General features: G+C 36.9%; 1 protein-coding gene across 1 annotated transcript in view; it reads left to right on the top strand.

Moving 5' to 3' along the window:
* Positions 1–12,465, top strand: part of MED13 (mediator complex subunit 13) — a 114,332-nt gene that overhangs the window by 94,387 nt on the left and 7,480 nt on the right. Inside the window, exon 28 of the mRNA XM_037810829.1 lies at positions 12,221–12,394. Coding sequence (XP_037666757.1) covers positions 12,221–12,394 — 174 coding nt within the window. The remainder of the gene's footprint in view (positions 1–12,220; positions 12,395–12,465) is intronic.

Raw genomic sequence — 12,465 nt, 5'->3', positions numbered from 1 at the left:
CCCATATTATTGACACTTAGCTTTGTTGTGGTGCCTTTGTTACATTTGCTGGAAGAACATGAAGATGTTACTGTTAAATATAGTCTGTCATTTGCATTAGATGTATTTTTCCCCATATACCAACCTATTGTTAACTATTATTAACTTCTTGTAGTTCTGACATTTGTTCTAATTCATGGAAGAACATTCTTATATTTGTACTTTTAACCACCTTCATCATCCAAAACAGGGTTCACTGTGCTATACGGTCCCTTAATTTATCCTCTAGGTCTCCTTCTAGTGGTATACACGACCCTAAATTTCCCCTTTCAACCACAATCACACCCATAATTCAGTGCTGTTATCGACACCCAGTATAATGAGCTACTATCACCTCTATCCATTTCCAAACATTTACATTCAACTTTATTAAAAAATTGTGCACAAATTAAGCATCAGTTTGCCATTGTTTATCTTCAGTATATCTTCTGGTAACCTGTATTCTAGATTATAACTCACTGAATTTGCTCATTATATTTAGTTCATATTAGTGAGAACATATAATATTTGTCTGTTTGTATCTGGCTTATTTCACCTGGTGTCCTCCAGGTTCATCCATGTTGTTATATGTATCAGGACTTTGTTCCTTCTTACAGTTGAATAATATTCCATCATATGTATATACTGTATTTTGTTTATCCATTCATCAGTTTATGGACATTTGGATTGCTTCCATCTTTTTGCAGTTGTGAATAATGTTGCTATAAACATTGGTGTGCATATGTCTGTGTCCCTGCTTTCTGTTCTTCTGTGTATATAATTAGTAGCTGGATTGCTAGATATATGGCATTTCCTATACTTAGCTTCCTGGGGAACTGCCAAACTGTTTTCCACAACAGCTATACCATTTTTTCTTTCCCATCAGCAGTGAATAAGTGTTCTATTCCTCCACATCCTCTCCAACACCTGTAGTTTTTTGTTTGTTTAATACTGGCCATCTAGTAGATGTAAAACGGTATGTCATTGTGGCTTTGGTTTGCATTTTCCTAATAGCTGGTGAAGCTGAACAACTTTTCATGTGCTTTTATAAGCCATTTGTTATCCTCTTTGGAAAAATGTCTATGTCTTTTGCCATTTTTAAAATTGGTTTGTTTTTTTATTGAGTTGTAGGATTTCTTTACATATTCTAGATATCAAACCCTTATCAGATGTGTGGTTTCCAAATATTTTCTCCCATTGTCCATTCTTGATGAAGTGCTTTGAAACACTAAAGTATTTAGTTTTGAGGAGGTCCCATTTATATATTTTTTTCTTTCATTGCTTGTGCTTTGGGTGAAGGTCTAAGAAACCACTGCCTACCAAGATCTTTAAGATATTGTCCTACATTTTCTTCTATGACTCTTATGGTCTTAGTGCTAATGTTTAGGTCTTTCATCCATTTCAAGTTAATTTTTGTATAAGGTGTGAGATAGGAGTCCTCTTTCATTCTTTTGGATATGGATATCCAGTTCTCCAAACACCATTTATTTAAGAGTCTGCTGTGTCCCAGTTGCTCTGGCTTGACTGCCTTATCAAAGATCAGTTGTCTGTAGATGCAAGGGTCTATTTCTGAGCACTCAATTCTATTCCACTGGTCAGTATATCTATCCTTATACCAGTACCATGCTGTTTTGAAACACTGTAGCTTTGTAATATGTTTCATAGTCAAGTAATGTGAGACCTCTAAATTTGTTTCTCTTTCTCAGGATATTTTTGGCTATTTGGGGCACCTTGCCCTTTCAAATAAAGTTGGTTATGGGTTTTTCTATTTCTGCAAAGTAAGTTGTTGGGATTTTAATTGGTATTGCATTGAATCTATAAATCAGTTTAGGTAAAAGGGACGTCTTAACTATATTTAATGTCCCAGTCCATGAACATGGTATGTTCTTCCATTTTGTTAGGTCCTGTTTGTTTTCTTTTAGCAGTTACTTGTAGTATTCTGTGTATAGGTCTTTTGTGGCCTTGGTTAAGTTTATTCCTAAATACTTGATTCTTTTGGTTGCTATTGTAAGTGGAATTTTTTTTTCTTGATTTCTTCCTCCTGTTGCACATTACTTGCATATAGGAACACTACAGATTTTTGTGTGTTGATCTTGTAGCCTACCATTTTTCTGTATTCATTGATCAGTTCTAGCAGCTTTGCTGTAGGTTTTTCTTGATTTCCTACGTATAGAATCATGTCATCTGCACACAGTGAAAGTTTTACTTCTTCCTCTCTAATTTGGAAGCCTTTTATTTATTTTTCTTGCCTAATTGCTCTAGCTAGAACTTCCAGCAAGTGTTGAATAACAATGCTGACAGTGAGCATCCCTGTCTTGTTCCTGATCTTAGAGGGAAAGCTTTTAGTCTTTCCCTATTGAGTATAGTGTTAGCTGTGGGTTTTTTATAAATTGCCTTTATCATATTGAGAAAGTTCCCTTCTATTCCTCTCCTTTGAAGTGTTTTCATCAGGAAAGGATGTTGAATTTTGTCAAATACCTTTTCTGCATTGATTGAAATGATCATGTGGTTCTTCTGCTTTCATTTATTGATGGTTTATTACATGAATTGATTTCCTTGTGTTAAACCAGCCTTGCATACCTGGAATAAATCACCTGGTTGTGGTGTATAATTCTTTTAATGTGCTGCTGGATTCAATTTGTGAGTATTTTGGTGACGATTTTTGCATCTATATTAATTTAAAGAGATAGGTCTGTAATTTTCTTTTTTTTGTAGTATTTAGATATTGTTTGATTCTGGTATTAGGGTGATTTGGCTTCATAGAATGAATTAGATATCTTTCCCTACTCTTCAGTTTTTTGAAGAGATTGAGCAAGATTGGTACTAATTCTTTCTTGAATGCTTGGTAGAATTCACATGTGAATCCATCTGGCCCTGGACTTTTCCTTTTTGGAGCTTTTTGATGACTGACTCAGTCTCTTTACTTGTGATTGGTTTGTTGAGGTTGTCTGTTTCTTCTCAAGCATTCATGCTTTTCTAGGAAGTTGTTCATTTCGTCTAAGTTGTTTAGTTTATTAGCATATATAATTCTCATTTATATTTTCTCACTATGTCTTTTATTTCTGTGGGGTCAGTAGTTATGTCTCCTTTCCCATTTCTGATTGTATCTATTTGCATCTGCTGTCCTTTTTTTTGTTAGCCTAGCTAAGGGTCCATCAGTTTTATTGATTTTCTCAAAGAACCAACTTCTAGTTTTGTTGATTCTCTCGTTGGTTTCCTGTTCTCATTTTATTTATTTCTGCTCTAATCTTTGTCATTTCTTTCCTTCTCTTTGATTTGGGGTTACTTTGCTGTTCTTTCTCTAGTTCCTGCAGGTGAAAAATTAATTCCTCAGTTTTTGCTTTCTCTTCTTTCTTTATTTTTAAATATTCATTTTATTGAGATATTTTCACATACCATGCAGTCATACAAAACAAATCGTACATTTGATTGTTCGCAGTACCATTACATAGTTGTGCATTCATCACCAAAATCAATCCCTGACACCTTCATTACCACACACACAAAAACAACAAGAATAATAATTAAAGTGAAAAAGAGCAGTTAAAGTAAAAAAGAACACTGGGTACCTTTGTTTGTTTGTTTCCTTCCCCCATTTTTCTACTCATCCCTCCATAAACTAGACAAAGGGGACTGTGGCCCTTATAGCTTTCCCAATCCCATTGTCACCCCTCATGAGCTACATTTTTATACAATCATCTTCAAGATTCATGGGTTCTGGGTTGTAGTTTGATAGTTTCAGGTATCTACCGCCAGCTACCCCAATTCATTATAACCTAAAAAGGGTTGTCTATATTGTGTGTAAGAGTGCCCACCAGAGTGACCTCTTCTCTTCTCTTTTAATATAGGTGTTGAGGGCAGTAAATTTCCCTCCTAGCACTGCCTTTGCTGCATCCCATACGTTTTCATATGTTGTGTTTTCATTGTCTCAAGGTATTTACTAGTTACTCTTGTAATTTCTTCCTTTACCCACTGGTTTTCTAAGAGTGTGTTGTTTAGCCTCCATATAGTTGTGAATTTTCCAACCTTCTGCTTGTTACTTATTTCCAACTTCATTCCCTTATGATCCAAGAAAGTGTTTTGTATAATATGAATATTTTAAAATTTGTTGAGACTTGCTTTATGACCCCACATCTCTAGGATAGTCCTAGAGATGTTTCATGAGCACTTGAGAAAAATGTGTATCCTGCTGTTGTAGGGTATAGTGTTCTATAAATGTCTGTCAAGTCTAGTTCATTTATTGTACAATTCAACATCTCTGTTTTCTTACTGATCCTCTATCTAGATGTTCTATCCATTGATGAGAGCAGTGTATTGAAGTCTCCAACTATTATTCTAGAGGTATCTACTTTTCTTTTCAGTGTTCTCATTGTTTGCCTCATGTATTTTGGGGCACTCTGGATTCATGCATAAATATTTATGATTGTTATGTTTTCTTGATGAAGTGACCCTTTTGTTAGTATATAGTGTCCTCCTTTGTCTCTTAACTGTTTCACTTTTGAAGTCTAATTTGTCTGATATTAATATAGCTACTTCTGCTTTTTTCTGGTTGTTTGCATGATACATCTTTTTCTAACCTTTCATTTTCAACCTATTTTTGTCCTTGCATCTAAAGTGAGTTTCCTGTAGACAGCATATAGATGGGTTCTGTTTTTTAATACATTCTGCTAGTTTGTTTTTAATGGGGAGTTTAATTCATTAACATTTAGTGTTATTACTTTTAGGGTAGCACTTTCTTCTACCATTTTGTCTTTTCGATTTTATATGTCATTTCTTATTGTTTTTCTCTGTCTCCTTTTACCCTTCCTTGATCATCTTCATTTCTATACTCTTCTCCAAACCTTTCTCTCCTGTCATTTCCTATCAGCCTACAGCATTCCCTTTAGTGTTTCTTTTAGTGCTGGTCTCTTATTCACAAACTGTCTCAATGTCTGAAAATACTTTTAATTTCTCACTCATTTTTGAAGGACAGTTTTGCTGGATATAGAATTCTTGGTTGGCAGTTTTTATCTTTCTTATCTTAAACATATTATACTACTGCCTTCTCACCTCCATGGTTTCTGAGGAGAAATCTGTACATGGTCTCATCGAGCTTTCCTTGTATGTGATAGATTGCTTTTCTCTTGCTGCTTTCAGGATTCTCTTTGTCTTTGACATTGGACAGTCTGATCAGTAAGTGTCTTGGAGTAGGTCTATTGGGATCTGTTCTGTTTGGAATATGCTCTACTTCTTGAATCTATAATTTTATGTCTTTCATTAGAGTTGGGAAATGTTCATGACTGTTTCTTCTATTATTCTTTCTGCCCCCTTTTCCTTCTCTTCTTCTTCTAGGACACCCATAACACATATATTTGTACGCTTCATGTTGTCATTCAGCTCCCTATAACCCTGCTCATATTTTTCTGGTCTTTTCCCCTCTCTCTTCTGATGTGCTTATAATTTCAAATGTCCTGTCTTCCATTTCACTGATCCTTTCTTCTGCCTGTTCAAATCTACTGTTGTATTCTCCATTGTGTTTTTCATCTCTTCTGTTGTGCCTTTCATTCCCATAAGTTCTGCCATTTGTTTTTTCAAGCTTGCAAATTCTTTATGGTCATTCAGTGTCTTCTTGATATCCTTCATGTCTTTTGTCACATTTTCCTTCAGCTCGGTGATTTGTTTTAGGAGATTTGTTTGAACATCTTTAATTAGTTGTTTCACTTCCTGTGTCGCAGTTGAACTGGTAGTTTGTTCCTTTGGCTGGTCTGTATTTTTGTGTTTCCTAATATGGCACTTATTATTTTTAGCTGTCTAGGCATCTGATTTTCTTGATTAGTTTATTCTGGAATTTTTTTTCACTCTTTCACTACCTTGGTTTTTCTTGTTGGTTGGCTTTATTCTCTATCCTTTGGCGTTCAGTTCAACTTATTCTAGGCCTCTGACATAGCTTCTTTTTAGCTGATTAGAATTTTTCACCTCTTGTTTTTCTGGTTCTTGCCCTGCCTGTACGTAACCTTTTTGTGAGATGGTCTCCCCAGATATGGTCGACTCCAGTGAGGTTTTCCCAGTCCAGAGAGGCCCAGATCTCAGGAGGAGGTTATAGAGTTTCCCTGAGAATGAGACTCTCCTGCAAAGCCTCTAGACTCTGTGCTTTTCCTATCCTGTCCAGCAGGTGGCACTTGTCAGCCTGCAGCTCCCCACCAGTGTAAAGAAGTGCCACAGGTTCATTTGATTCTCTGCAGACTCTGTCCTTGCCAGGGTGTGGCTGACTGAAGCTGGTTTCTATTTTCCAGCCCCTGAGGTCTGAGTTCCTAGAAGGAGGTCTGCCACTTGAGCTGGACCATGTTCCACCCTTTTCTTGAGGAAATTATGCCCTTTAGGGTATTGTCTCCCCCACTAAGTTTGTTGCTTTGTTTATCAGACCTATCTTAGGTCTCCATTGCCTGGGTCCAGAGGCCAGTTCTAAGTATCTGAGGCTTTCTGTAAAGAGCTACTTACAACAGTTTAAAAAGAAAAAAAAAGAATTCCCTTTTCAAGGTCTTTCCCCAGCCCCCACATTTTGTCAGTCCCAGTATAGAGTAAAAATAGGAGCTCTAGGCTATTATCTCTTTCGCCTAAAGGGCGCTTTAATTGCACCCTTGCCAGGGGGCTGTTGAAGTGTAAAAAGATAAAGCATTGGAGAGCAAGAAAAGAAAAGGGAAAAAGAAAAAAAAAAAACAAAAAACCCAACCATTTTCGGAGCTGGACCTCAGCTTCCTGGGTCCACAAATGAAAGCCCAATTTGGTGCCTGTTTCTGTGAACCCCCTTTCCCAGAGCCCAGCCTTTTCCAGCACCCCAAGCACCCCCAATTCCAAAAGTCTCTGTTTTTGTTTTGTTTTGTTTTGTTTTTGCTGTTATTGTCAGCCCTACCTACTCCCTGCTGGGCTAATGATCCCCCAAGTTTTTTTGTTTTGTTTTGTTTTTTTGTGCCTGTTCCTGGTTTATCTGTGCTTGGAGCTTTTGCAATCCAAATTTGTAAATTCTGTAATTGAGGCTGGTCGAGTCCCCCTTCTTGCTCCCAGCAAAGACTGTTTCTTTTTCACTGGGGAACCAGGTCCAAGACAGTCCGCTGTGTCAGGGAGGGAGGGGCGCCAGTCCCCTGGCTAGGGAGACTTACAATTCTTGGCTGCAGTCTCACTGTTCCACCCATTCCAGAGTGATGTATGATGCGTGACTGTTCTCCAAAAACCCTGAAAAGGCTTTTTCATACAGTTCCTGGCTATTTACCAGCTTCCCTAGAGGAGTAACTAAATTCCACACCTCACCACTCCACCATATTGCCCCACTCTTAGTACCATGCTGATTTGACCTCTGTGGCTTTATAATATGCTTTAAAGTCAGTAAGTGTGAATCCTCCAGCTTCATCTCCTTTTTCAAGATGTTTTTGGCTATTCACGGCGCCTTACCCTTCCAAATAAATTTGATAATTAGCTTTTCCTTCTGCAAAGTAGGCTGCTGGAATTTTGATCAGGATTGCGTTGAATCTGTAAATCAATTAGAGTAGAATTGACATCTTAATGAAACTTAGAATTCTAATCCATGAACGTGGAATGTCCTTCCATTTATTTAGGTCTTCTTTGATTTATTTAAGCAGTGTTTTCTAGTTTTCTGAGAACAAGTCCTTAAAATCCTTGGTTAAATTTATTCCTAGGTATTTGATTATTTTAATTTCTGTTGTAAATTGGAATTTTTTTCTGAATTACCTCTGGATAGCTTGTTACTAGTGTATGAAAACACTTCTGATTTTTGTGTGTGTTGCTCTTGTATCCCACCACTTTGCTGAACTCATTTGTTTAGAACTTCTAGCAGAGTGTTGAATAACAGTGGTGACAGTGGGAACCCTTTCTTGTTCCCAGTCTTATTGGGAAAGTTTCTGTCTCTCACCATTGAGTATGTTGTTAGCTGTAGGTTTTTCATATATGCCCTTTATCATGTTGCAGAAGTTTGCTTTGATTACTACATTTCAAAGTGTTTTTATCAAGAAAGTGTGCTGGATTTGGTCAGATGCTTTTTCTGCATCAGTCAATGTGATCTTGTGTTTTTTCCCTTTAATTTGTTAATGAGGTGTATTAGTTTACTTGGTTTTCTTGTATTGAGCAACCACCTTTGCAAACCTGCAATAAAGTCACTTGGTCATGCTGTATAATTCTTTTATTGTTTTGTTAGAATCAATTAGAAAGATAGATCTGTCATTTTCTTGTAGTATCTTTATCTGGCTTTGGTATTAGGGTGATGTTGGCTTCATAGAATGAGTTACATCATGTTCCCTCCTCTTCAGTTTTCTTCAAGAGTTTGAGAAGTATTGGTGTTAATAGGTAGAATTCCCCTGTGAAACTTGCTGGTCCTGGGTTTTCTTTGTTGTGAGGCTTTTGACGACTGATTTAGTTTCTTTATTTGTGATTGATTTGTTGAGGTTTTCTGTTTTTTCTTGAGTCACTGTAGCTTGTTCGTGGGTTTCTAGGATATTGTCCATTTTATCTAGGTTATCTAATTTATTGGCATACAGTTGTTCATGGTATCCTCTTATGATCTTTTTTATTTCCATGAGGTCAATGGTAATGACCCCCCTCTCTTTTCTGATTGATTTGCATCTTCTTTTTCCTTTGTCAATCTAGTTAAGGGTTTGTCAATTTTATTCATCTTCTCAAAGAACCAGCTTTCGGTTTTATTCATTTATTTTTTTTTCTGTTCTCAATTTCATTTATTTCTGCTCTAATCTTGGTTATTTTTTTCCTTCTGCTCACTTTGGGATTCGTTTTGCTATTCCTTCTCTAGTTCCTCCAGGTGTTCAGTTAGGTGTTTGGTTTTAGCTCTTTCTTCCTTTTTAACGTAGGTGTTTAGGGCTGTAATTTTCCATTAGCACTGCCTTTACTGCATCCCATAAGTTTTGAAATGTTGTGTTTGTGTTCTTGTTTTCATTTGTCTCAAGATAGTTACTGATTTCTCTTGCAGTTTCTTCTTTGTTCCGCTGCTTGCTTAAGTGTGTGTTAACCTTATATTTGTGAATTTTTCAGTTCTCTGCCTTCTGTGATCTTCATCTTCATTCCATTATGATCAGAGAAAGTGCATTGTATAATTTCAGTCTTTTTAAATTTATTGAGCATTATTTTGTAACCCAACATGTGATCTATCCTGGAGAATGATGTATGAGCGCTTGAGAAAAATGAATACCCTGCTGTTTTGGAGTACTGTGTTCTGTTTATATGTGTTAGGTTTAGTTCATTTATCATATTATTCAAGTTCTCTGTTTCCTTATTGATCCTCTGTTTAGATGTTCTGTCTGTTGATGCCAGTGGTTTATTGATGTCTCCAACTGTTACTGTAGAGACATCTATTACTCCCCTTAGTGTTGCCATTGTTGGCCTCATGTACTTTTTGGCATCTTGATTAGATGCATAGATATTTGTGATTGTTATTTCTTCTTGGTGAATTTCCCCTTTTATTAATATATAATGTCCTTTGTCACTTATAACATTTTTGCATTTAAAGCCTATTTTGTCTGCTATTAGTATAACTACCCCAGGTCTTTTTTGGTTACTGCTTGTATGGAATATCTGGCCTTTCAGTTTCAATGTAATTGTATCTTTGGGTCTAAAACGAGCCTTTTATAAACGGCAGGTAGATAGATCATGTATTTTTTAATCCATTCTGCCAATCTGTGTCTTTTGATTGTGGAATTTAATCCATTAACATTCAATGATATAATTGTATAGGCAAGTACTTCCTTAAACCATTTAATCCTTTGGCTTTTATTTGTCCTATCTGATTTTTGTCTCTCTTTATCATTTTAGTTTCCTTTACTAATAATCTTCATTTCTACACTCTCCTCCAAGCCTCTCTCTCCTGTCTTTTCTTTTTAGTCTGCAGAACTCCCTTTAGTATGTCTGGTAAGGCAGGTCTCTTGTTAATAGTCTCTCTCATCTTCTGTTTATCTTTGAATATTTTAAACTCTCCCTCATTTTTCAAGGGCAGTTTTGCCTGATAAATAATTATTGGTTGGCAATTTTTCTCTTTCAGTATCTTCAATGTATTGTAACACTGCTTTCTCGCCTCCATGGTGCCTGAGTAGCAGTCAGCACTTAGCCTTATATGATTTCCCTTGTTTGTGGTGAATCACTCTTCTCTTTATGCTTTCAGGACTCTCTCTCTCTTTGGCATTTGACTGTCTGATTTGTATTGACTTGGAATGGGTCTGTTTGGACTTATTCTCTTTGGAGTATATTGCGCTTCTTGGATAATGCATATTTATGTCTTTTATAAGAGTTGGGAAGTTTTCAGCCATTATTTCCTCAGATATTTTTTTCTGCACGTTTTCCCTCCTTTTCTCCTTCTGGGATGCCCATGACACTTATGTTTGTGTCACTCATTTCCTTGAGACTGCTACTCAAATTTTTCCATTCTTTTTCTGTTATTTTGTCTGAATTTGGATGCTCTGGCTTTTAGTTTGCTAATCCTTTCTTCTGTCTCTTCTAATCTGCTGTTGTATGCCTCTAGTGTATTTTGATTTCATCTGTTGTGCTTTTCATTCCTAAAAGGTCTGCTGTTTTTCTTTGCCTCCTTTCAAATTCTTCTTTATACTCACCTAGTATTGTCATTTTAATATCGGTTACCTCTTTAGCCATCTCCATGAATTGATTTAGATTTGTTTGAACATCTTTGATTAGTTTCACATTCTGAATCTCCTCCACCATTTTAATTTGTTCCTTTGACTGGGCTATGTCTTCCAGTGTTTAGTGTGACTAGTAATTTGCTGATATCTGGTATCTGATTATTTTGATGGGTTTATTCTGAAGGTCAGTTTCTCTCTGTTTTCTAGAGTTTTCTTATTGATTGGATTTGTGGTAAGGCTCTTCTTTGGCATTGGTTTGTCAAAAAAGAGCCAGCCAACAGAGAGCCAGGTACCCGTGCCAGGGATGCAGACCCAGTCCAAAGGCCCTGGGGAAGAGGTTCAGGAAGGACTCTTGAAAAGCCTTTTTTTCCTCCTTCCATTTTCCAAGGTCACACTTTCCTGGCCTGCCCAGATTATGGTGCTCTGCCAAATCTCCTTTTTGATGTTCCCCGAAAGTTCACTTTCCTGACCTACCCAGCAGATGGTGTTCTTCTGCAGCCTATTCCTCTCAGTCTTACAAAGGCAGACTGTTGGCCCTTTGGTATGGTGGTGCTTGACTGGGAAGGGCTAGAATAGTGAGATCCAGTGGTCTAAATTCACCAGCCAATTGCTGGATCAGTATTGGTCTGTGCCTACCTCTGTATTTAGGACTCCTGTGGCCATCCCAGTCTGCAGCAGCCTGCCAAACAGGACTGCCTGGAGCTGCTGGCTTTGAGGCTGGGGGATGGGGGATGGGCACCAAGAGCCACAGACAGAATTACTGACAAGTCTCTGACCGCAATTTCTCATTCTCTTCATCTTGCACTTTCCTGGATGCTTCACAGATTTCCCCTGATCTCTGGAGTCCCAAAAGAGTTGATTTAGACAGTTTCTGCCTGTCTACTCGCTGCGTTTGGGAGAGGAGTGGGCCCTGCAGCTCCCTCTCTATTCTTCCATTTTGCCAGAAGTCCATAATCACCTTTTTAACATTGCATTATTGTTATACCGTATTTTGTTATATCTCCCCAAAATGTTGGACATTTAAGTATTTTAATTTCTTTCTATTATAGGTAACACCAGAATGAGCATTTTCATGCATATCATTTTAAAATAAATACCAAGATATAGAATGACTAATCCTAAGGATATGAACATCACTTAAGAGCTATCCCTGCATGTTGCTATAATACTTTCCCAAACACTATTAACTACATTTTATTAATAGTGCTTTATGAACAAAGCTAAAATGAATTCACCTTTTGGTTTGGGAGGGTGGTCAGGGATTGGTAGATGGAAATATTAGGAAATAAGTTACACATTTCTTTGAATATTTTGTATTTCTGTCTCCAAAGGTTTGTCTGCATACACACTGTATACATGGGTTTGGCATAGTTATACAAAGTTGTTACCAGTTGGCATATTCCTCATGCAACTCTCAAAATAAAACTTGTTCTTTTAATGGTATTACTAATTATGATATTCTTACTTAAGTATACAGCAATTGATTTTTTTTCAGTATCTTTATTTTTCATATGATGTCATAAGACTGATTTTCATAAGCCATTGTGACATATTTTTAATTTTGTCTTTTCAAGGGTCAGGGTACTGATCGGCTTCTATCAACAGAATCTCATGATGAAGTAACTAATATTCTTCAGCAACCATTGGCCCTTGGTTACTTTGTATCAACTGCCAAAGCGGGTCCATTACCTGACTGGTTCTGGTCAGCATGTCCTCAAGCACAATACCAGTGTCCCCTTTTTCTTAAGGTATTGCCTTTTCTATGCCAATTCTATGTAATTCTAATTGAAAGCTTCAAGTCCTAAGTTCTTAAATACAT

This window comes from Choloepus didactylus, chromosome 18 (assembly GCF_015220235.1).
Source record: "Choloepus didactylus isolate mChoDid1 chromosome 18, mChoDid1.pri, whole genome shotgun sequence".
In the NCBI taxonomy this organism is placed as follows: domain Eukaryota; kingdom Metazoa; phylum Chordata; class Mammalia; order Pilosa; family Megalonychidae; genus Choloepus; species Choloepus didactylus.
This window is presented reverse-complemented; position numbering and strand designations above follow the sequence as displayed.